The sequence below is a fragment of the Lagopus muta genome, chromosome 5, assembly GCF_023343835.1.
Source record: "Lagopus muta isolate bLagMut1 chromosome 5, bLagMut1 primary, whole genome shotgun sequence".
Lineage (NCBI taxonomy): Eukaryota > Metazoa > Chordata > Aves > Galliformes > Phasianidae > Lagopus > Lagopus muta.
This window is the reverse complement of record NC_064437.1, coordinates 10721874-10748583: the sequence shown is the minus strand read 5'-3', so window position 1 is coordinate 10748583 and position 26710 is coordinate 10721874. Positions and strand designations below refer to the sequence as shown.

The following is a 26710-nucleotide window of genomic DNA, read 5'->3' as shown; positions in this document are numbered from 1 at the left end:
TCAGCACAATCTCAGTGAGCACTCACATCTGGTCTATCTCAAATATTAGATATCTGTAAGTTTAAGAGAGTCAACACAGTGATGCTTCTAAAACACAGTACAATGCATTATCTGACAAAACTCTGCTCCTCCCCAAGGACTTGTGAAGCAATAGAAAGTGGGTTAGGCATTAAATAGCATTAAAACCGATTCTGAAGCCCCCTTTCTGATAATCTTCTATACTGAATAAAAAAAATAAATCTTCATCCTCTTAAATAATTCATGATAAACATAATCCTGGGAATCTGAACACATAATTAAATGCTGCAATCATTAAACATTTATAAAGTTTGACAAGTATGGGACAGTTGAAAATACCAGGCACATTAGTTACAGAGAAATATGACTTGCCCTGATTATTCACTGAATCCCTGACATGCAGTAACACACAGCACTACTCCTAGAACTTGGCACTCGAATCATTGCATTCAATGTTTGCTCATTATAGATCTTCACAGACTATAAAGGAAATTGTTTGTCTGTTTGTTTCCAGATTTTGCTTTCTTTGAAGAAGCAGAAGTTGTACAGTGAAGGTATTATGGGAGGAGAACTGGAGGGCAGGAGTCAGATGAGTTCTGGCCTGAAATTATGGATTAGGTATTTAGTTCAGTTACGTTTTTAATGATCAAGCTTACAAAGACATGGGAGCACTGTGAAAGGCAGAGTGATCTGGCGGGATAAATAAAAGATCTTAATGGCACACCTTTACCTCCCAGACTATCATCCCATCATAATCATTTCTTCCAAAGCAATCAGTTAGTAAAGCAAAGTACTGATCACAGTCATAATTTGACCACAGAATCTCTCTGCAGAAAGCCTCTCTAAACCCTTACTTTAAAGGCTGTAAACACTAGAAAACTAAGTTTCCTGAAAAGTTGTCTTTCTCCCCTTTAGTTTCAGGTTTACTCAGTTTTAATGAAACACAATGTCTTTATCAAATCCAACACATTTTTCAAAATATATAATTTTTCCATATATCAAATTATATTAACATAAAATATGTAAATTTGTTTTCAAAACATTTAAATTGAAAAACAAAAATATGTATATATATATATATATTTTTATCTTTCTGGTAAGTTCTCCCAGAAAAAAGAAAAAAGACACAGATGCTGATATCAATATATCTTTTCATAGAAGTTAGTCCCTTTATATACAGCACAAAGAATGATGAAAGAAGTATATTCTCTCATTGCTGTTATATACAGCTCACTGGTAAACACATACCAGTACACAAACTGCATGCAACATTTTCAGAACCACTGCATTCACTTAAAAACAACTAAAGAAATATTCTTGCTATGCAAATTATTTGATATTAAATCAGTAATTAAAATAAGTTTAATTTCCCTCGGGTTTCCTTTTTATCTTAGAGCAAAATAAGTAAATAGATCCTATTTGTTTTCATGTTTGTGCCTTCTTTGATCTTCAAAATCAGGGAAATATACCGTTTTTTAAAATAATTTTGTATGTTTGGTATCATTAATTCCTACTAACAAAGTCTCTAAACCACAGCCTTATTCTGGAACAGCACATGGCAATGCTCAGAAGGAAGATTTACCTCTCTCCCATAGGTTATTTATGAATTCCCATTAAAAAGTACAAAGATGCAAGCTATTAATTTCTCCAGTAAAAAGCTGAAGTAATGGCTGGTATATCCTGCAATGCTGAGCGCTGTTAGGTTTTTAGAAGGCAAGTTTTATTCTCTTACATAAGAAACAAGAATGTTCACAATCATCAGAACATTATGTACCCCCGATGCACAATAATAAAGAATATTTATACTTCCAAATAAATGACCGTATAGGATGGCTTTGAATTTAGCAACCAATATAAGGATTTGGGTGTCTCATGTCAAATTTAACTTCACTTTTACTGCAGCGTAGTTTGGGGAGGTAATTAACCACAGATTTGTTCAATGCTTAAACTCACACATCTTATTTTTTTTAGGACTAACACTTTCTATGACAAAATAAAATGCATCTGCAGGAGCACAACTTAAAGATGAAGCTGCTTAATTAAACACTACTGGGAAATTTCGCTCCGCTCCAGGCAGGATTCCTGACTGGAATTACTCCAAAGTGGCACGACTTTTTTGAATTCTAAGGAAATCTGTAAAGTATTTGGCAGCGTTGTTACCCAAATCCCCAGCTGTTTCTGAACAGGTAAGCTGTGTTAGTTTGACTACGGCATTATGCGCATTAGCTAAAGCTATGGAGCTCAAGCTTAATTGCTCTGTAAGGACAAGGAAGTCTGAAGTGGAACCAAGCTGAGGTATTGATCCTTATCACGTGAAGTAGGCAGAACACGCATCATGAGCCCTGAGTAACATTATAAACCTCCAACAAACACATAGTGCAAATATATATGTGAAATTTAAGAAAATTAAACGGCAGAAGTAAAACAAAACATAAAATACGACCAATTATGCAAAAATGAATTAGAAAGGCAGAAAGTAAAGAAGGCTAAAAGCAAAAAAGCGTGAAATTTTGTAGAGTGTTACACTGTTATTAAGAAAGTAGAACACTACACTTACAGAGTAAGTGAATCTTTATGTATAAAGTCTCAAGGAGAGTACTGGAAAGCATAATGGATAACAACATGGGATTCTTTTTAAAGAAGCAGCTTTCAGTGAAAGGGAACACAACTCCTGTGATGACAAGCACTCTCCCCCATCAGCCAGCCAGGTTGTACAGCGGGAAACAGGCAGTGCACCGTGTGTTTAATCAATTCACTTAGAAGCTGCGAGTACATGCTGTATGAATAAGCTAAGTTTTTAATTCAAGAACCTCTGTACTAAAGCATTAAGATTCACAGCACAAGTTCCTCTGTATTTCAGGTTTTCTCATCTTACAAGAACCAAAATAGTTTCCATGTGCAAATTGCAATAATGTATTATACGACTGCATATAATATGCATACCCCCATATGGATGTCTGGTGGGAACACATTCTACCACAGATACCAGTTCTGTTATAGCTCAAACTACTGCAACTCAGTCCTTTCATTCCAACTGCAGCATCCTTTAGTTCTGAATCTGTCCTTCTCCAGTACAAGCCTATGATGTCTATCACATACATAACTAAATAAAGTACCAATACAACTGTTTGCACAGCGTAACATCTGAACTTACGCATATATGTTGGGAGAACAGTGGAGCTTTCAGTTCTCAATAACTAGAAGTTCTTGGCAAGTGAAACTAAAGGAAACATCTCAGTAAAGCAAGAGACTGAAAGATTAAAAAAAAAAAAAAAAAAAAAAAAAAGAGAGAATGGAGAACTACCACAGAATATATTTCAGTATTACTACCCCTTAAGATAGCCCTCAGAAGTCACTGATGGATTTGGTATTGACTCCAGGATGTCAGAATCCAATTCAAACCATGTTCATTTAATAAATTCTAACAAAGTACAAGATGAAAGCGCTGTCTGCATTTCTGGAATGCCTAATGTTATGTTCACCACATCAGACCACCTGACATTGAGGCTGAAAACCAAGATAACCCAGAGGAAGAAGCAGTCATTATCATTCCAGAACATATCACTGCTACTGAAAGAGTGGGTAGCTTGGAAAAGTACTGAATTTTAGAGAATCATCTTACAATAGATACAGCAAGGAATATGGATCCATATGCATGCCTACCTGGAGGTGAACAACTAAACTCCCTACAGGCCAACAGTTTTTCAAGGAGTCAAGATAAGGCTTTGCAAATGGGCAAGGAGAAAAAGCAGGCTTAAGACTAATTCCTCAAGTGATTATTTAGTTTTCTATAACCTCACAGACATGCTAAATTCAAGAAAGTATTAAAAACCATTAATGCTATATAACCGTAGCAATACTGATTGTCCTTCCAACTGTTTGTTGCTCTGCCGTACCTTCTACCATAAATCACTTAGATGACACTTGTTAAATCCTATGGAATGCTGCTTCACTACCTACAGCAGTACTGAGTTATTTCCTACAGTAAGACTCAAAGTCAGTAGAATGAACTTATGGCAGTACACACAGGCCACCCCATCATCATAACCGTCTATAAACACATGGATGCTTTATATATGTGGTCAGGACATATAATGAGAGGACATATACAATGAGGGACAGGAAGGGAAGACATGACACGACACATGATGTACCTATCTGAAATGCTCCTACAGCAAGTCATTTCATTCTAAGTACTAATTTATCTGCAGTTTTAAGGGTAACTGCAGTACACACAAAAATATATTTCTGGTAATAAATGCTTAGCAGCTGTAAATAACCAAAGCATTACAATGAATAAGCATGGTGAAGAGTCAAATATCCATTTCTCACTGATTTCAGTGGGACTCAGTGTACTGTATCTGATAAATTGTACTGCCCAGCTAACACAACACACATGGCACTACATGAATAATAATGGATATTTCTTTTTTTTATTAAAAAAAAAAAAAACAACCACCCTCAATTCTATAGTAAGTACTTTGAGTTTCATATTGATTTTAGGGTGCACATAATACGTTCTGTCCCATTAGAATCAATGAGGAGTGAGAATACAATTACTGAAAATAATTTTGATTAAGACAAATATGATTGACCTTTTAGCCTTTTTCCAAGTTTTCCACAAAACAGGCTGAGAAACAAATTTAAGATGACATTTAAGTGTAGTACAAAGAGGTAAGAAGACTTGTGACATCCACAAACAAGGCATGGACCTACAAACCAGAGAGCAAAACTACTCAGGTAAATAACAAATACATGAAGAGTTGATCTGACATGTATTTCTTACTACTTGCTTCTTGTCTGTCTCCCATCAAGCTTAGTTTTCTATCTAAACCAAACACTGAAATCATCATCACTTTTCTCCCAAAAACTGGAACTTAGATTCTATAGCATTTGCTTAATCTTCTGGAAAACAGCATTAACAGAAGCAAAGGCAATTATATCAGAATATCACATAAATGGATTTTACAGACTCTTGCAAAAACTATATAGATGAACTCATCAGTCAAATTTAACTGCTTGAGTAAAATGATAATGCTACTTGCTAAACATGGCCAGGAAGAGCTGACAGACTCCATAGTGAGTAGCAACACACCTGAGAATAATCGCAAACAGCTCAGCTAAAAACAAAACAGGAGTCATAAACTTCACTCAGAGAGCGGGAAGACAAACAGCATAAAGAATATTGACAGAAAGGCAAATTACAAACAGTAAAAATCATCAACATGTTGTTTAGTAGTTATATCCTGAATACAGTAATGCAAACTACTAAGCTCCCTCATGCAGGACACGGGGAAATTAATTTTCAAAAGCAGAGTCTTCCAGAAGGCAAAAACTGAACAAGTGCAACTGTTCTGCTACCTCCAAAGAAATATTTTCCTTCCTATTTCTACAAACTTAATCATGTCTCCTCTGCTTCTTGCTTTTTTAAAGCACCTTAGCGCTGTGGGGTGGTTCTTTCAAACTAATGAGATTAGAGATATTCATTATTGCTGTCTCCAAGTAAAAAGGGAAAATGTGTCTCACCAGACTTCAGAGCTGAGATTTTCAGCATTATGTATCTTGATGGTATATTCCAATCGAGTGCACAGCAACAGACTGCACTGAGATGTAATGAGATGAAAAAATGACACAGAAAAGATTTTTTTTCTAAAAAGTCACACTGAGATGATATAGAATATCCAATTGGCACTTTTGAACCTATTGTCCCCCCAGTACAGGATTTAATCTTTACTGAGAAAAAAAAAAAAAAAAAGAGCATCTCACATCTGTGTCTTCAAAACAAACGTTGCACTGTGTTCCACTTCAGCACTGGCATCACCAAATAATTTGAGGTAAACACAGCTGCAATATGACTAAGATGATTTATATTTTCAGCACTGGACTTCAAATCACAACCTTTTTCTTTCTGCACACCAGATTTACCATGTATCACAAACTGCACATAAATTACATATCTCATCTGTATCCCACCCCACATCCCGTCACCATCTATTCATGCATTCTCACTTTTACAGCAAGTAACAAGATGAACTATTCTGAAGACCAAACCAGAACAGGCACATCTGAGCCATTCCAAAAACTTCATCGTGGAGAAAATACTGAACCTAGTGTCCCTTTCTCTGAGATCTTCAGAACTGGTGAATTCATCATTGGATTAAATGTCAATGGAGGTTAAGGATGTCTGCTACTTTTGCTGCTAGATCTGTTACATGGAGTAAAATAAAAACTACAAAAAGAAATAAGGCAGTCACATGCAAAATACAGACACTTGGTTGTGATGTTCTCCAGTTTCCTAGAGATAAGAATGTTTTGCCTGGGTTTAGTGCCTACATTCAGTTAGGCAACTTTGTATAACATCCTTGACAGAAAAAATGAAAACATCTCATTTATTTCACTACCCTATTTCAAGGCTGTAAGTCAGTCTCCTTAAACAAGCAAGAATTCGCTGTCTTTCACTGAACAACCAAAACAGACAGGCAGCAGGTCCAGCAACTGTGGGTACAGACATGAAAAGAATTCACATCTGCTCATGATCCTCCTGGTCAGCCGCCGGCCAAGAAACAGAGAACTCCCAAGCAAACAGCATGGGTTGTCTTTCAGCCTAAGTAGCCCTGTGGATCATTATGGACACACAGGCTGCCTAGCTTAAAATGAAATTATCACTTGGAATTTCATTTTTCAGCTTTAAAATGAGAGTCATCACATTGATTCATTTTTCTCCTGAAGAGCTCAAAGCACTTTAGGAAGAGTTAGCAAGTGCTCAGGTATATCACATTAAAGGAATAATCAATAGCATGGGACTGTCTCTGTCTCCTTGTCCTATGTCTGAAAGTACCCAGCACCCCAGAGCCTGTTCTGCAAGAATGCTTAAAGGAATAACGTTGACATAAATGAACACCAAATTGCATAACTGTGTCCTGTGTGCACTGCCCTCAGAGCCAATCAGTTCACCGCCAGGAACAACAGCAAGGGCTGTTTGTAGCAGTCTATTTCTTGCATGGCCTTGAATAAACAAGTTCTTACATGGAGTCATATTTTATTGAGAAAGCAAAACGTCACTCACTAAAGCCAAATTATCACTTGCCTTCTTTAAATGCTGTTTTTAATACATAGGAGATAATATACATAGGAGATACATAGGAGAGAATAAAGCTGGGGACAGCATGGAGCTGCTCCCCAGCATCTAAGAGTGACAGTCCCATTCCAGAAGCATTTGGCTATTTCAATCTGTCTCAACTAAACCTAAACTCATCTTCAGTGTTGTACTACTTACAAATAGAATACTTGAAATACTAAAAGCATACGGAAATATAGCAAGGCACTGCATTCATAAAAGGTTTCTCCAATGACATCTCTGGTTTCAAGTTGAGTGACATACCTTCAAACTCATCAGACAAATGGTACTTTTATTTGCTTTCCCAGCCTTTTTATTTCATACAAGTGCTCTTCTCCATTTCCTGAGATTTGGAATAACATATTTAAAAGGCATTCAGGACTCACATTAACATCTAACCAGCAGCAAAACCTGTCACTTCTATTTTAGCCCTCTTAGCTCCCCAATTACGAAGTTCTATTAACTGAAAGTCAGCACCAGTTCACAAAGATAATCAAGACAAAAGGTCAGTGGTCTATGAAAGGTAATTCTGGCTTTCTGGGGCACTGCTGGGATTTGAGCTTCAAGAAAAGGCAGAGTGCTCCTCATTAATATAACCCTAGCACCACTCATAAAACCATACAGATTTCATCACATCTGAGGATACCCTGTGAAACATCAGCTCTACAGGGGGGGAACTCCATATAAACGATCATTGTGCAGACATCCAGCTAGCATCAGAATAACATACTGCAATCATCACTGCCAACATCTGTACTTTAATAAAACCTAGAACTGTTAATAGAAAAACAAATGCCACTTTCTACTGCTGCCACACTGTATCGTACGAAATCCTAAAGCAATGTTTCAAAATAGCAGTTATATTCCCCATCCCTGTTCAGTATTAGGGCCAACACTGCAGTTTCTGCTGCTAGCATTCTGAGTGCTTGAGCTCCTTCAATAATGAGATCTACAAGCAAACATGTTTAGAAAGATTCAGGAAGTACTGGGGACTTAAAACTTATTAGCCCAACTCTTCAGCCTTCCACTCTTTTCCTTAAGCAGCATGAATCTGACAGAGGAGTGGACTTTGCACGAATATTTACCCTTCTGTCTTCAAATTTTATCAATCTGCAGATTCCAGCACTTCAGAGCAGACTTAGGAGATAGCCTATGCACCACTGTAAGAGAGGCACTCCAGTGACCAGCAGCTGATGCTGGGCTGTCAGGTCTGAGTCCACAGCACCAGCAGCTTTTGACTGGGCAGCAAACGTGGGTGCTGACCCTGCTTCTTCTGATTTCCAGGGGAGAATTCCACGAAGTCTTAGCAGAAACACGACTGGGCTGAATAACGACATTTCATTCACAGCGTTTTCTGGCCTTGCGTGCCTGTTCCCCACTCTGCAAAGCAGCACATGGGAACCATTCAATGCTACGCTTCTGCTCTCCTAAGAAATACAAAGGGATTGAAAGTAACAAGAGTATCTGTATATATGTGACCATTAAGAGGCGCACAAGAAGTGATGGATTACAACAAAGAAAAAAAAAGTTGTTTGAGGCTGCCTTTCCTGATAGAGTCTCAACATCACTTGATGGATTATTTGTCAGAGTTCACCATTTGTGAGTCTTGTAGCTAGTCTAAGCTACAACGCTGGGGCAGGAATATGTGTATTTCAGCATCTAATCAGAATGGTCTGCTTCATACACCTTTGCTCTGAAAGCAGCACGGTAAAAGTAGCTTTTATTGCAGTTTTATTATCCATGATAACAGAATTCACTACTTGAAATTCTCTCCTCCAACATTCCTATTTTGAATTAGAAGATCAGAATTGTCTTATCTTCATTTTCACCCAAGAAAGGGAAGAGAAAAATATTTACACCTAATCCACACAAGGCAAAGAAAACTGAGGTCACTTTGACTTCAGCTGCTTAATGTTACGCCTGAGAAAAGATTTGAATTTTTTTCCCCTAAGATGATACTCTCTAAATCCCACATTTCTGTACCAAGTATCTCACCCCTGCTCTGCAGAGAATACTTATACTTTTCGTATCTGTATTCTTGTACTTGTAACCCATTGTACTTGCTTTTTACAACCTGCAAACGTTAGGCACAGGAAACTCAGGGCTATCTAAACACTGAGCCTTTGGTGGATGGCCTCCTTTACCACTTTCACTTACAACATCAAGCACTCCAAAAGCAATTTGTCTGCAACTCCAGACTTCCATCTTGGGAAACTCAGGATTAGCATTCATACAGAGGTCAAGGACTGAGTTGGCAATGTAAAGATTGCTTCTAATTTTGATCTTAAAGAAGATCTACACAGGCATATTGCAAGAATTTTCCTGTTCTTCCCAAATTGTTCCTGTTTCATAGGATTGTGATAGACTCCACACTCTAATACTGTCAGTCAGGTACTTTATGCAATCACAGTATTTATATTCAGCTATGTTTCAAATCACCTTCTTTGTAGGTCTTCTGCAGTTGTGCAAGATTTTGCTTTTCTTTCAAAAGATGAAAGGATTACTTGAACATGCAAAGAGTAAATGTTTAACAATCTGAGATATGTGCTGTCATAACCCTTCTCCCCAACACTGAAACTTACTTATTTGATCATTAAACATAATGTATCTTGATATAACGTCATATAATTGTTCTCAAATCCACAATATAAAATATATACCAAATATTTTTAAGGTGTATGACATTAACAAACTTTGTAGAAACGGCTGGTATTGATCTGATGAATACGCTGCTTCCCAAAGGACTTCAGTCAAAGAACCAAGAGTGCCTATATTTGCATGCCCCATTGAAGTTTATTACAGCCCAAAACACCATGCAGCCGTGCTGCACACATCAAACACCATGCTCAGAGTTAACCTGCCCAAAGTCACTACAGTTGTTGCCAAACACATGCGGTTCAATATGCTCTGAAAATCATTCATTTACATGCTCATGTAGTAATGTGGAGTGAGGGCTCAGCATCACACAGACACCTTGGCAAAATATGAAAGCCTAAACCAAAAATCGGGGTCTTCAACAGCCTTGTTCAGCTATTATCTAAACCTGTGCTCAAGTCCACACTTCCTGCAAGTGACCACAACCCAGCAGTGAGCAGGTCGTGCTGCTTCCTGGAACAGCTGACATAGCCACACACAATGAAGGAGCTGGAGGGGGCTGAGGGAGTTAATTTGATTAAACACATGGGGAGACCTCTTTGGAAAATTACAAAGTAACACCGTAATCTTCAATTCATGCAGCAAAACTTTTTAAAACACATACTTCAACAGTTTCTGAAACTGGAACTCATAACCCATTGCAGACGCCCCCAGCTCAAGACTACAATTGCTTTCTCTTCTGTTATTGATTACCTAGACTAAGCCATCCTCCACCACGATCCTGACCTGCACTGGAATTTCACTTCAGTACTTTTCAGTTGGGCTGTTCTCAGGTAGAGCAGGTACCTTGAATCCATTTTCAGGTGCATAACTCTTCCAATCCGCTGTATATATTCTCATTCTCTCTATATAGAACAACGTCTGAAATTTCAGTTCCAAGTCAAGCATGACAGTCAGGTGTCTCACATGATTACGGTGGACGTATTCTGAGGTTGAGTCCCCTCAGTTTTCAACACTTGAGCACTTTTCAAACTCCTCTCTGAAATTCCTATCTGGACACTCAAAGGTCAAAACTATGGTTTGAACTTTTTTATGTTTCACTATCCCCCTATGTAATAAGGAATTAATACTCCCATACTTTAAAGCAGAAGTTTCCATTTAACATTTCTATGGCACTTGGAGATCCTCAGAAGGAAGGCGATACAAGTACAAAGTATTATTATTTAATGAGTTCAGGGACAGAACCTCTTGTTTCGGAAAATGGGAAGGCTGCATGTGTGTAAAATACAAAAATAGGCACTGGAAACTATATTTGAAGGAGAATGACACAAAAAATTCTCACTTGTTGAGGTTTCTTTTACTATTATTTCTAAAAACGTAGCCTGATTAGCAAAATCCTATTCAGGCAGCTACCAAGCTTCAAAGCCTATCTGTAGTAATTTTAGCAAATGCTTCAACGTTCAACCTGTATCACACCATTGGATGACTGCAGTACATCTTTTAAGGATCATGTGTACAAATTGCACTATTAGGCTATTTTGAGATAATTACTTTAAAAATTCCTCTTGTAAGTTTTGGCTAACACAACACTACAGTACATAAATCCACAGCGAAATCTAAACATTCAATCCCTACAACACAGCAGCGTGACTACTTAGAACCAGTTTTATACCTTGCTTAACTTCCAGCTTCACTACTCTTTTCATACACTCTCATTTAAGTCTAGATATGCTGCAACTACAGCACATTTCTAATTTTTTTGGTGACTTAATGTTGTAATTTGAAAAGAAAATGTAAGAGTAATTACTGATGTAATAAAACATGAACACACTGTAGACAACTCAATAGAATTTTAATTAGGAATGCAGGTTTGCACAGTTTCCCTTGTCCTCCTTTCAGTGAGCTTTCACCCATAGCACATCTTATTTTCATGAATTTAGTATTTTGAACACTGTCAACTCTGTCTTCATATTTCACAAGCATAAACACAAAGCAAATTACGATGCTGCTAAATAAGGGCTTGAAATGCAAGCTTCTTATAGAAACACGTATGCCTAACACAGCTTCTCTTTCTACTGATTGATCGCTCTGTGCAAAAATACGGAGGCGTAAATATTAGGAGAGTTGATTCGTCTTAATTTTTTTTGCACTTAGACATGGCCTCAGTCTAAAGAAGGATCTAACCAGAGCCTGACAGTTACAGATTAACAGTCGTGCCATACCAGCAGGCTTGACAAAGGAGCTTAACTTAATCCTTAAGGCAGTATAAGATGTCTTACGTGTATTACTGGGTAGGAGCACAGCTTTAGTAAACAGTGTAATGTAATTGTCAGTACTTTTACTGATGTAAAATATGAAACAAAACAACAAGAAAAAAGACACATGTATTTGTTTTCCAAGGGAAACAAAAAGGAATTAGATTTTTTTTATTATTATTATTTTTTTTTTTTTAAGATTACTTGTTTTGAATTTCAAAGTCTCAGTGCTCTGCACAGACTGGTACACAAAAAGCAATTCCTGTAAAGAAGACAAGCAGATGTAGCTAATCATCCACAGTCAAGAGGCAATGGGACAGCAATTGTTGCTAAACTGGCTTACACACTGACTGTCACAGCTGTCCTTAGTTTTCACCTCTGATCTCAGCCACAAGGTTTTCATGCACCTCCTGTGAGCAATGTACCCAACTTCAAACTTTGGAGGATTTAAATAACAAAGTCCCTGGACTTTTCATGACACAGATGAAATCACCTCCTGCACCTTCAAGTGGAATAAATCTTCTTTTGTAATTAGCTACTGAGTGACAAATAACCATCATAACTATCATAGTTCAAATGTGAAGACACTAATAATCATTTTTAAACATTTTTTTTTCACATTACAAATAAGAGGTGTCATATTCACAACACGCTGAAAAATATCCCTAGGAAGAGGTATAGTTATAAAAGTCATTTCTGAGAAGCTTTAATGAAGCTGGTGCATGTTACCACCTAGATACACCTGAGAGCACCAATATGAGCATTATATCTCTGCCAGTGTTTTTAGTGTAAGCCCTGTTTTTATAGCTCTCCTAACACAGCAGAACTGCTGTACGCCATATCAACACAAAACCTGAAAAGCTTTTGGGTCCTGTGAATTGCCTCAAATCTAGACTTGATCTAAAGATATGTGTTAGTACAGGTTATATGCAGATACATATATATCCCACCTGGTGAGCTCTGACACAAAGACTCAGAGCCAGCTGCACCTTCTGCTGAAGCCCAAGGTGTGATGCATTCATTGTCTTTCACAGGAGCAGAATTAGGAGCCTTGCGCTTGCAGCTGGGTAACAAGCTGTGCAAAGTTCCAAATCAACACAGCTGGGAGCGAGAGGTGATTCTAAAGCCTCATTTCACTTTCCAGGCCAAAATGTCGACAGGCATAATTAAAGATACCCTGAAAGCTGCTCTGTATTGCACAAATTACTGCAGATCAAAAGGGATCACTGTGCTGGCAGAAATCAGACACATTAATACTGGAGATACCCTCCTGGCCCTGATATCCCTCCTCCACATCTACCAGCTGCACAAAGTACCTCATTTATGCCCTCAAACCATCAGGGACACACCAACACTGCCACTGAGAACGAATATTCAGCATATCTGTAACTAGCTCCGGTGCTTTTTCTGTGCTGCTACTGAGACATAAAGCAGATTCAGGGAAGAGGAAGAATTTAGCTCTAGTTTTCAATTCTACTTTTCAAAAAACATAGCTTTTGGCTACTCATAAAAATTAAAAGCGAAGTCAAAATTAAATCTATGAATATGAAAATTAGCAACAGGAAGAGTAACATTAAGGCTCAGCAGTCTTATGTTAGACAGTGAAGAGATGATTAAATATCCTATCGTACTCAAAAATTCTTCACCAATTGAAATTAAGGTGCAGTTGTCAGCATTTCCAAATATGTATAGTAGGAACACCAGAAAACACGTTGCAAATGAGATGCCCTGTCTGTGTGTAGAGAATCGACTACACACAGACAAACAGAAAAATCTTTACCTGATTTTCAAACACCATTTCCTATAGTTACACAGTTAAAGTCGTTCCTTTGACAAGTACACATCCAGTGAAAACAGCAAAATTTTCCTCAGTGGAGACTTAGATGAGTAAGCAGTGCTCTGTGAACCTAACTCAGGGTCTCACATCACTTTGAAAACCTGACTCACAATGCCATCTATCCTATTAGGCTGTTGTACAACAGACCATGCTCTGCCTGTAGGTCAAGGCTGTAGGACGCACAGAAGCTCTACGTGCAAGCCACACAGCCACACTTTAATATGTGCTGAGTCCAGCAGACCCTTCCTTCCAGTCAAGCTTATTAGTTCTGGCTTAGCAACGTGCTCACTGCAGCCATTCAGCTGCCAGAGCAGAGCCGATGCATCTTCAAGCGGCTCAAAGGGAGGGCAAAGCACGCTCTCGTCTGCTGGCAAAATCCCATACAGACATATGCTTAGACATCATGTCAGCTGGCACTCAGCAAGATGGGGAAGCCCTTACTGAAGGACCAGTTATTTCACAGTCCCATTCACGTTGGAGGTGGTTCTCATGGATAACATGAACAACATTGTAACCAACTGACTCAGACTACAGACTCAGGAATCAGCACTGAAAACAGACAGAAATCCAGAGCAGCATTACAAAGAGCATACACAAGTAGATGAATGAATGGAAGTAGCAGTGATTTTGCTGTAGGTTTTTAATCAGTAAAATGTATTTCGGAGAGTCATCAGTAATAATGATTATTTTAAAGAATATAAGCGTTAAGAAAGAAACTATCTCAATAAAATATAAAGAGCTTTGGTTTCCTTTGATTTTTTAGAAAAGGAGTCCACCTACAAATATCCAGGCACAGGACTGAGGAAGGACAGGCAGTATTAATTCCTCATCACTCTGACAGCTGCAGCCAGACCACTGGCTGTATTTTTCGATTTTATGTCCCTATTTCAGAGTCAACCAATATGCTGAGATATGTAGAACTAACCCTTTTATAGTAGCATTAGGAATAAAGTGGAGAGCAACAAAATTTAGGAGCACATTTGTCATTATTCTAATCTCCAGGGATGAAATTTAGCCAAGTATCTCAAGGACTGACCCAAGAAAGGCATACCATAAGCTACACTGGTGCAGGGAAGGGACAGCACGAGTTGTACAACAGCACATACTGCCTGGAAGCTTCCATGTTCTGCACAAAGGTTGGGAGAGCAGTGCCTCCACATAGACAACCAGAGGATTTCTCATAAGGACTATTTACAGGTTTTGAACATCGTGTTTTTTAAACATATTTCTGATCAAATATTCAATCCCTGCAAAATACAAAATGGTTCTTGTTTGCACGGCTAAAGTTAAGGAACAGCTAATATAGCAAATGCAGTTACAGTCTCAGGCACCGCACCCGAGAATTGTTCAGAAATGTTTTGGACATGTCTGTAAACCTGTTCCCAGGACACCCCACACAGCCTCAGCCCGTCCTGACCCTGACTGCACAGAGCAGCACAGCCCAGCTCCAGAAGAGACACAGCTGCCAAAGGTCAGCACTTATTTGCTCAGGTACAGACAAATCTGATTTCAAACTCGAGCTAACAAGCCTGTCTCCAACTACACTATGCAGACTTACTGACCCAGCCTGCTCTAGCTTTGGGAATCTCTACATCTCACTTTATTACCCCATAATGATGTGCCACCTTCTTATCAGTTGCCTTAGTTATGTACTTCCTCAGATGCTTACATTTTGTGCAAGTCACACGGGTGAATTTCACTGATACAGAATAAAGATGTCTGTCCACAGAGAATGCAATGCAGGCAATGAAGTTTAGACCGTAACAAGCTTGAATTTACTATCATGTCACTATCTGCTAGACTTGTCCTGCCATCTCAAAATGGAACAAAAGGTATTAAATTCCATGCAGGTGAACTGGCCAACAGCATGTGCTTAGTGACAAATGCAGTCTCCTGAAGTCTGTTTCTCAATGAGCCATTTCATAAGCATAAACACCGTTTCTTTAACTTTCCTGTGCACAAAGCTTGATACAGATGTACATTCGTACAAACTTTCACTGTTGGATTTTTTCTTTTCCTTAGAGATAAGCCTTAGACTGGTGCTCTGCTGAGTGTCATTACATCTACTCTTATGACCTGCTACAGCTGAGGGCAAGATATACTCTAATTTAATACTGTCTGACAGAATAAACTTTACAGAATATTTTGTTTCTGCAATATTAATGCCAAGGCAGTGTCTAAGGAGGCTAATAACATACCAAAACAAATATATAATACTTGCTAAATAAAAATGTATATTACAATTGCACAAACTGTTTAGTGAGAAATATCTTCCTCCTCTTTTCCAGGTTATGTCTTACCAAGTCATCCATTCTGTAATGGAACTTTTTCCACAGCTGCAATTAAGTCTTAATGTGTTCTATTAGAGGATGAAGCACATATTTATATATTCTTGTTCTGCATTACAACAGTCCAGATGATTAAATCCAAATTAAGAAAAGCTGATCTACACTGCCTGTATGCCACATACACTCATTACTGATCCCTTGTTTTGAACAACAAACATTTTGCATTTTTTTGGGAAAAAACCCCACACTCTACTAATCCATTAATTTGCCCCCTCAATGTTGTAAGATAATCTTTTCTTTTCCGAAGTTTTCTTACAGCATTGCAGTAAGAATCCACTGTTTATTACTGTACTTAATGTACACTGGTACCCCCATGAGTACAGCCCAGGCACTAACAGCACGGCCAGATTTGCCAAACCTCAGTTCTGATGTGCATTTCCTGCAGGAATGTAATACAGTTTTGAGCCCAACTCTGTCTTTTATAGAACACCACTGGGGGCACCTCAGAGCTTCACATCTGCATTTTACACTCTTCCATTGCAAAGAGATTCTCTGAAGGTAGATGTTACAGCTTTGATCTGTCCCCTTCCATGCTTTAAGGCTCTTATTTTTAACTTTATTTGGATATTTTTAGAATGACAACAAAGAATAATTAATATCAGTGTCTAAATCAAAAATATTTGCTTTTCCAGCTGAGAGCAGATTTCAGTAATTAACCTGGTCTGAACACTTCTAGCTGTGATTGCTGGAGCGAAAGAGTGATGAGGTTGCTTAGGGGTGAGGCAAAACAGGATGAGGTGAGGCATCATGATGCTTCATCTCACCTTCAAAGTGGCTTTTGTGCTGTCACATCTGCTTATATCAGCACGGAACGACTGCTGATTTGATCATAATTGCCCTAATTAGAAGTTAAATTAATACACAGAGTTCTTCAATATCAATGCCACCTCAGCATCAAGGATGTGCATACAGAGCATTGCTGAGCAATACAGGTTAAATGAATAAAGAAGGTCACAGAGAAAAGGAAACTACTTGCAGCCTATTGTTCTGAAGATATCACATAGTTAGGACGACACTCAATATCCACATATGCCCCAGGGCAAGCAGAAAGGGGAAACTTAAGGAACTCTATTGAGAGATATCCATCAGTTCTGAACAAAAATTACATTTCCTGTCATTGAAAATCTCATTTAGTTCAGACTTGCTTCCACTAAGGATTAAAACCCTTCAAAAGAACACTTTGTCTTTCTAGGAAGATGAAAATAGCCTAAAACGCTCACAGTGAAAGTTGGCGTGCAAGAAGTGGATAATATGGTAAAATCAAATGGTTATCAAATATAATATACTTCAGCACGTACTGGAAATATAAATGTGGTCATTGAAATTAATGATGAAAATGAAAAGAAAAAAAATTACTGTTTTTCTCATGAGAGATGCACAAATCTCCCTAGCAGACTGTCACCAATTCCCTGTCCAGAAGTATTTTGCATATACATGAAACGAGGAAATTTTTCATGTCCACAAAAGGTGATAGGGAAGGAGACAGAGGAAACAGGCCCTTTGCACTTATTACAGCATGATGCATAGGAGATATATATATATATATAGGATACAGCAGGGAACAGTGTGTTTACTCAGCCTTCACTTTTCATGATTCAGATTAAAAGCTGTAATTCAGAACCAAGTAAAAACAAGACATACAAAATAAATAAAAACATCTCCATGATTCTGCATTTTTTCTTATGTGAAGAAGTAAGAACTTGGCCTTAATCAGTTGTAAAAAGAAGCTAACTAGTATGGCCAACGTCACGGCATTGGAAATTGCTGAGAACTGACTTTTTCAAAATGTGAGAAAATTAAAACACGTTTTTGCATTAACTGTCTTCATCTGACCATCTACTGACCAACTACGCTTGTACTGAAATCAGTCATCAAGATTTTGTGATACAGTCTCTGAAATAATCTTTTTGTTTCAGCTAGTATGAAAGAATAAAGCTACATCACAATCTGGGATAATGTTGCAAATTACACAGGACGAGTACATCCTGTGTACTCATGAGGTACATGAGTACCTGGTACAAACTCCAATACTTTCTGTGTCCCTGGTATAATGGCAGTGATTTACCCTGCTTTATTTCCTGAACACAGCTAGTTTGTGGCTGGTAGGTTATGCACAGCATTACATTAATTCATGTAAAACTAGCAGTATTAGATATCAAACATCAAAGGCACCCAAATGACTCCTTTCAGATATCTCTGTCCAGCAACAGACCTCAACCTGAAGTCATCCCCTCTACTAGATTCCATCTTCAGTGGTATTACTTTAGAAAGAATTAGGCAATAGTCAGAACTGTAAAATATTGCTCTGTTTTATTGCTCTGATAGCAAACATTCTTCATCTCTCTCAAGCAAGCACCAAAGTCAGAATTCTGCAGAAAAATTGCTACAACTACAGAGTATGCCCCCTTCCAAAAAACTCAATTAAAAAGATGCATAAACTGCTCAAGAAACTGATGCCTCTACATAAATAATATTTCAAAATACTGCAAGTAGGAACAGTGCCAAGCTAGGACTACTGGCTCTTTGCAGCAGTGCCAAGCAACTTGGAGAACAGAAAAATGTGCCATCATTTCCCATCACTGTTGTGTACACCGTACTGCACACTAAGTGCACATACACACTGCTAAAGATTTCAGACAAGGACTGTCAGAATGAATGAATCCAGTATTTTGATTTGTTAGGCTGGAAAAGTAGGCTAACACAGCAGCTCAAAAGCAGAAAACTTAAAGCAAAAAATAGCAGTTACTCAAATGCTGGGTACATCTAGTAAATTGTAATTGTCTCTGCCATGCATGTTTGTATATTCAGTTCATTCTCCTATTCTAATCCTTTGTCTATTCCATTATGAAGGCTTTAATGAACTTACAGCTTCAGAGAAGGAAAGGTAAGTATCCTACCTCAAAACAAACAGTCCAAGAAACCAAGAGGACACTGCCCAAGGGGCTCTATGGCCTCACTCCTTGCTCACGTTTATGACAGATGTGTCCCTCAAGAAGGTTATTTCAGAATGAAGTCTCCCCCTTGTGGATCTCTCTCAAAAATAAAAGCTCCATCAAATAATTAATTGTAAAGCCTGAGCTCCTTCCTTTACAGGTAAGACTATCAGGCAAATAAGAGCATGTAATCAAATTATGAAAAGCATTCTTTGACTTAACTCAGGGGGTTTGGTCTCACCTCAGGAATGAGGAGCTGTTTTGTCCTAAGACACCTCACAATTTTGTGCAAAATTCATTTCAAAGAAACTAAAAATCTCTTTTCCTACCATCTCCACATAGGGTAATTGTGAAAATTGGTTTAATGAACCCCCTCAAACTTCAACCCCAAAACGTCAGTAGTTTAACTATTTAGGTAAAATTCAAATTCCAAACTGCTTCTATCTAAATGAACATAAAACACATCAAGATTTTCCCCCAACTCTAAGTGGAAAAAGTTCCCACTTTCATCTGAGAACACATTCTTGTGTCTCAGAAATTATGGAGCTACAGAACTCTTTGCAGAATGACTTCCTCAAAGACTACATTAACTATGCCATTCTCTGATCTGCATTAATTTGAAGGGATCACAAAGATTTCTTTGCATATGATAATTCACATTATCATAAATTAAGAAAACATTGTGATCTCTTTCATTATCACGTTGGTTCTCATGCTCTGCTATGGCATTTAAGCACAGCTCTAGGAACTCGTACATTTTGTCCATGAGATTGATTTTGATTTTTTTTTTATTTTCTAAGAAGCGAAATGGCTTGAAATATTATTTAATTATGTATGTGACAAACTCATATTTTATTCGTAGTACCAACTGTTGAGTCGATACTGACTAAAAAGCTTTTTAACTACTCAGAAATTGTTCTCATATTCATTTCAGAACAGTAATAGAATGGTTAAATATTTATTTCCTGCAAGTTTTGGAATTATGCTGTTTCCTACCTTCATTAACAGTCTCTTATTTGTATGCAGTAATTGCTTTAAAAATATAAGATCTGTAATTTCTTGCCATCACTGTGGTAAATCAGCAGAAAGTGTTACCCCCATTCCCCCACAGAAGAGCATAATTCTGCTTCCCTTGACACCAATGACAAAACATCTTTAATTTTAGGACCATACTCAAAGAATTAATGAAAGATGCTCACTGGACAGTCTGGGACACTTGTCCTTTCATCAGCAGATGTAAAAGCTTAACAATCCTACTTTGCCAAAGCGCCTCTGCAGGCAGTGATAGCTATTCCAACTACAAGGGCAGCTGCTTCATCTCCTGCAGTCCTTGACCCCTCAACAGCAGCCATCAGCAAACCATGCTTTCTTCTCCAAATAAGAGAGTTTTTAGGATATAAGCATTAGGATATTACTAAGAAAAAGTATCATTGATCCATTTCAGTCATCCATCAGTAGTGATCGTGAGCTGCTCTTGGACTGCGACATGCTGTGGTGAGATGCCAAGAGCCCATCTCTGAACCTGGTGCTGTTTTAAACGTTCTTAAGAGTTCAATTTAACAAAAACAAAGTTTGCAGTCCTAAGCAACAAGAGGCTGCAAAATGGATTCTGATCTCTGTTCTTCCATTCAAGGAACCAGGCTTGCAAAAATCATAAAGACAAAACACTACAGAACAAGCCATTACAAATCTGACCAGGTGACAAGAGACTCCTGCAGAAAGGCTCTTCAAGCCCATAGAAAGAATTTTCTGTATTTTAGTCATATTCTCAGACTGCCTGCTTATCTTGGCAGGACAGATGAGAAACTCCAGTTCTCACTGAATGTGCAATAAGAGGAGGCAAATAACTGCTAATTCCAGTATTGGAAGCTATATTTTAAAGTCATTGGTACTTCACTAAGTACTTTGATTTTCTGGGAAATGGTCTCTGTATGTGATCACTACTAAATGAGCTGTACTGCCAGTAGTGACAGACATAAGTAATTTGTGATGTACAATGAGATGAACAATAGTTAATTATTCTCCCTGAAGAGAAATGTCTATATGACTGTATAACATGGCCTCTGTATGTGACAACATTCATGCTGCAATTCTCGATTAATAACTACCACTTAGCATATAGCTTCAGTGTGCATTCTTAACTCTCATTAAACACAACCAAAGAGGTGTAACACTACAAACACTGAACTAGGTCGTCCTATTAAAGCACACTATGGGAACCAGAAAAATTCATTCTAACGTTGTGGACATGTTTTAGCTCCTAGATCCGAGTTCAACATTTACTCTACTACTGCCAACAGTCAAGAGTACATGGACACACACAGAAGATGAACTTTGTACAGTGGTCATTCAGCTCCTTGACAGACAGTACAAAGATTTATACGGGAAACTAATGCAGCTGTTTTATGAAAAATCTACCATCCATTGTGATTTTACACTGTTATCTCTTTGCCATCAAAATAACACATACCATTGCTGAAGTCATTCTCCTCTCCTTACCTTGCCAAGCCTGTATATTGCCATACATCAAGTGCTTTTTATCTCCTTCCAGACCTGCTATCTAAAGTATCACATTCTCCCCACAGACACTGAGGTTTATCATACGCTCTTCTTGCAGCTCTCCTAACGTTCCTTAAATCTCTCCAGTCCCTTCATTTGCTCTCACTTTGTGTTGGACATGAAAGTCCAACATGAAGTCCAATGATTGTTATCCAAGCTGTCTGCTCTGCAGTCTCAGCTGTCCCACCCCAAGAACACCTTCTCTGAAAACCGTTCACCCTTTTTCATTTCTTGCAAACTCTCTCTTCCCCCTTCTCTCATCATCACTAATCCTGCTCCCTTCTTTTTCCAAGCTATTAATGCCCGTGATTTTTGATTTCTCCATTTTTCATTCTGCCACAATTGAGGTACTCTGGAATTCTAAATCCACGTTAAATATCTGGGTCTTTTAAATTACCAAAATAGCTACACTTGTTAAGAGTCAAATCTGAGCTCTGCTCTTGTCTATCATCTCCCCATGGTAATACAGAGTCCTCACTGCTTTGTGTACCACAGTGGCACAGCTCCCTGCACGATCTTACGCGTTAAAATAAGACAAAGCATGCCAGGAACACATCAGGGACTACGTAATTTTTTTTCTTTTTTTCTTTTTTTCTTTTTTTTTTGAACCAGAGAACTTATGTGGGAAAGTTATTAAAACTTCAGCAGATTATGACTGTGAGATATGAGCGACATGAAACAAAATTTAGAAATGGAGTATCTATGGGTTTAGACATACTACAATATATTGAAAAGTCAGAGGAGCAGCTTGTCCCAAGACACAGAAAAACATTAAAACTACCTTGAAAGGTAATATACATAGAAGACTAATTTTAAATATATTTTAATGAGGAATGTTTCAGAGACAGGAGAACCATTGGCTAAGCACATGGACGGCTTAAAAAGCCCCACAGATGCCTTTACAATGATCACTGCTTACAAACATCACGTGCATACATACCCACACCACATCACAATGCTCATGTTCAGGAAGGACAAAAGAATTGCAGAGAAACACACCGTTGGCATACACACATTAGGAAGCCCCACGGCCAAACTTACTTTTTCTACAGCCAGCAGACATCACCTCTGAGAACTTTTAAAGAACCATGTAAGAAAGCAAAAAACACCTTGAAGGGACCATCAGGAGCTATTTTTCCTGTGTTAAGTGCACTACAGGTAACTCCTGCATAGAAAGTGAAGCCAGAAGGAACAATAAAAATCCATGTATATCAAGGTCACTAATCCTCACACAGTACCTCTAAACTGAGGCCAGTAACCTGTTTGACAACACATCCTTAAGAAAGATATTAGTCTCGATGTCACAACATGAGAAAGTTGGGAATCTTTGCTCGTTTTTCTCGTCCTTACTACTTGAAACCTTGCATACTAAACGTTACCTGGGAGTTCAGTAGGGAAGGATCCTCGGAGCTCGAAAAGCAAGAAACTGAACACTGAGTAAGTGGCAGAGAAATCTGCCTTCTGAGAAAATTATTGAATATCAAGTACCTCTTCACTGGATGTGCCACCCTCCTCACTGTCACTAGGTCTGTCCTCTAAGATATCAAAGCTCCTTATGCCTACCTTCAGTGAATGGATATCACAGTCTGACAACCCAGCCTCGTAATTTCTGCATCAAGGGGAGGGACATCATTTTGTTCACCATTAGAGTGCCCCAATTTCTGGAACAGAAACCATGGCTGACAACTTCTGCTTCTCAGAAGGATGAAAAGGTCATTTGTACAGGAAATACAGTTCTCTTCGGTTTCCCAAGACTGAATGAGCTAAGAATAAACACCTACCCATCGACTTTCCTTTGAGTAGCTAAACTTACTTTAACCCTTCCTTGATGCTAGAGAAAGCAGAACCCCAGCATTCAGCACCAGAAGCAAAACGGTATCTCCTGCTGGGCCAGGGAGGAGAAAACCAACACCCCACAGATGCCCAACCATTGGGCCAGACACAGGGCCAGGGGTCGGCAACAGAAGGCTGCAGAAGGCAGCCCAGCAGCCAGGCTGCAGAGCACCCCGAGCACAGCACAGCCGGGAGGAAGGCGAGCTCCGCGGTACGGGGTCGGGGTTCCCCGTGGGAGGCCGAGGCAGCGCCGGACCCCACAAGAAAAGCACGGGCCCCGCGGCGGCGGCTCACCTTGTGCTCCAGGACGCTGATGTAGCCCTCCAGGAGTCCGGCTCCGACGGGGAGCGCCGGCCGGTGCTGGCCGCGTACCGGCGGGCGGCTGGGCACCGCCGCCACCTGCTGCTGCTGCTGCTGCCGCCGCCGAGGCTCCGGGTGGCCCCCACCGCCGCCTCCGATGCCGCCGTACATGAGCAACAAGCTGGTGCACATGGTGGTAAGCGCCAAGCAGACGGCCAGCCCGTGGCGCTGCGGGGGGCAGAAAGAGGCGGCTGAGAGCCCCGGGGACAGCGGCCGGCACCGCTCCCCAAGTTTCACGCCGCAGGAGCCTCGGCAAAAGTGCGCCGGAGGTTCGGGACCCCCCTCGTCCACGCACTGCCACCCCCCGCCCACCCCCAGCCCAGCTCCTCCTGCTCCCCCACATCTCTCCTTCCCGCCCCGTCTCCCTCCGGACACCTCACCCATGCATTTCAACGAGTGCTGGGCACGGGCACGGGCACGCTCTCCTCCCTCCTCCCTGTTTCCCCCCATCTCCAGCCTCGTCCTTTACGCAGCTCGGTTTCCCATCCGTTTCTCACGACGCGCACACAAAATCCCCAAACCCCGAGCAACACGAATAAAAGAAAGCATGCGGAAAGTTCGCTGCCGCCGCCCGGCTCGCGCTCGCCTTTCCGCACCCCGGAGAGCCGCGAGGACGCGGCCGGGGCAGGCGGGAGCGCGTGCGCCCAACCCGGGGCAGCCCCGCGCCGCTCTTCTCCCGCCGCCGGGCCGAGCCGTGCCGTGCCAGCGCCGCACTCACCATCAGGGTCTTCATTTTGTGCGCCTCCCGGGCGCCGCTCCGCCCGCTCCCCGCTAGGCTCGGCATGGCGGGGGAGCCGCGGCCATGGCTTGGCCGGGGAAGCGCCGCCGTGCAGGGGATTAGGGGGGAATTACAGCCGGCCGGACCCTCGGAGCTCTGCCAGAGCCGGGTCCTCGGCCGCCCCGCCTGCCTCCGCCTCCTCCTCCGCCTCCTCCCGGCGGCGCGGCGGCGGCTTTAGGGCAGGTGAAGTTAACTTCTGCCGCCCCTCGGGCGCGCTGCTCCGCCGCCGGCGGGCACGCGGAGGGCGCACGGCGGGCACGCGGCCCCGGCTGCCGGCCAGCGGGGAGACCCGCGGCGCGACCCTCACGTGGAGCCGCTCCGGGTTTTCCCCGGCGGAGAATCCGTGGCTCTTCCCCGCTGGCTGTGCTGGCTGAAGCCGGCGGCGTTCAGGCAGCGCTTGAAATTCGCGTTCGTAAAAAAAATCGACGCCCTCAACTCCTTGTGCGGCGCTAACGCCGCCCTCCTCCGTGCAGCCCTTCTCCAAAGCGATATCGAAGGCTTTCGATAGAAGCTCCACTCTATTTTTTTGTTTTGCTCCCCGTGCCATCTTTGCAGTGGCCGAAGGTGGGCATTTCTCCCCCTTGTTTTACAAGCGGCCTTCCAAAGTAGTTGTTTTTTTTGTTTGTTTGTTTGTTTTTTAATGTTTCCTTCTCCGTGCTGATGGTTCAGACATAAAAACTTTATGAAGGGACCTCAAATTACACAGATGTCTGACAGTTCCGCGTATTAGGACGTGCTCCTTCAAAACAAGCCGTTTTAAGGTTGATTTCTTATGAAGTTATTAAAATGACAGCGTAGCATTTAAAAAAATAATCTATCCCCTAATCACGACGATATTTCTCTTGAAATTACTCATGGAAATAATAGTTCTAATATATGCCTTCACATCTAACCTATAGCTATATAACATTAAAGATTACATTAAGGAGAAAACGATCAGCAGGCTAACTCAACCATGGGCACAATAGCAGCTTTCTCAAGGCTGATATTGTCATTGAAATCCATTTTTTATCTTCACTAATTCATTGGGGGACTAACAGTGAAACAAATGCCATCTCGAGCACTGGCACAGAGCGCAGCATTTACCGCCCTATAAGAAAATGAAAAGGAAGAAGAACGTATGGGTACATCAGTGGATAAGGTGGTAAACATGCTTTATCATTTCAAGGAAGAATGTCCTCATCGCACGCACCCTTGCTATTTATTCAGTTGGTGGGTTTGGTTTCAATGCACCAGTTGTTAAGACAAACGAAGCAATATAAGAAGAATCTTATCAGGTCTTGGCAATTCGTTATTATGTGGTTGCACTTGACACTCAAATTAGTGAAACAAAGGGCCAAGCTGATGAATCATTGAAAGCAAATTATCTGTGGCTCTCCAAGGCTTCCTGCTATAGACTGCAAGAGGCAGCTCATGCATTTTGCAGTGCTGTTTCTCAACTATCAGCAAGCAGGTTGGTAGTGACTGACCCTTCTAATATATTTTGCCGTGCCAAACTGAAGCGCCATTTTTATCATTTCGGTTCATGGCTCCGATGGCTAACATGTCATGTTAGACATCTGTTACCCACTATATGTCCAACCAAAGTCATTAAACTTGTGGGTTTGGGTAGAAGAGACTGATTCAAAAAGCTTCTGATAAAGGAGACAAACTAAGTTTTCTGATGTAATGCTGAGCTGGACTTGAATAATGTCCAGCTTTCTGCTGCTCAGATATTTAATTAGATTGCTGTGATGGTCACAGGCAGCATTCCTGGCAGTCAAATGCACACTGAAACAAATACAGTGGCGTAATGTAAATCCTACGGAGGCATTTATGTGTAAGCATGGGAACTTTAGAAATCATCTGGAAAACAGCCCAGCCATTTAATTTTAAATTCCCATGAATTAATAGTTTTAGCTATTGGGAGGCTTGCATTTTAGTAGTATTTGAATGCACATACATGTGCAGGTAAGCATCTGAACAGCCAACAGTTAGACTTGAGAGGAGTAGAAGAGCACAGGCTGAACGCACAAGCATTTAATCAACTTGGAAACAAGTCAATGAAAAAGGTATGTAAGTGCATCTGACTTCCCAC

General features: G+C 40.3%; 1 protein-coding gene across 2 annotated transcripts in view; it reads right to left on the bottom strand.

The window, feature by feature from the left end:
- ST6GALNAC5 (ST6 N-acetylgalactosaminide alpha-2,6-sialyltransferase 5) overlaps nt 1-24805 on the bottom strand; it is a 67039-nt gene extending 42234 nt beyond the window's left edge. The window contains exons 1-2 of one of the 2 annotated variants that reach the window (XM_048945061.1): nt 24574-24805; nt 23790-24023 (exon numbers count right to left, since the gene is read on the bottom strand). In XM_048945061.1, the coding sequence (XP_048801018.1) occupies nt 23790-24023; nt 24574-24639 (300 nt within the window). In that variant the 5' untranslated portion in view covers nt 24640-24805. Of the gene's footprint in view, nt 1-23789; nt 24024-24235; nt 24434-24573 lie in introns of those variants that run through there. The other variant, XM_048945062.1, reaches the window with a different exon arrangement.
- Nucleotides 24806-26710: the final 1905 nt, after the last annotated feature.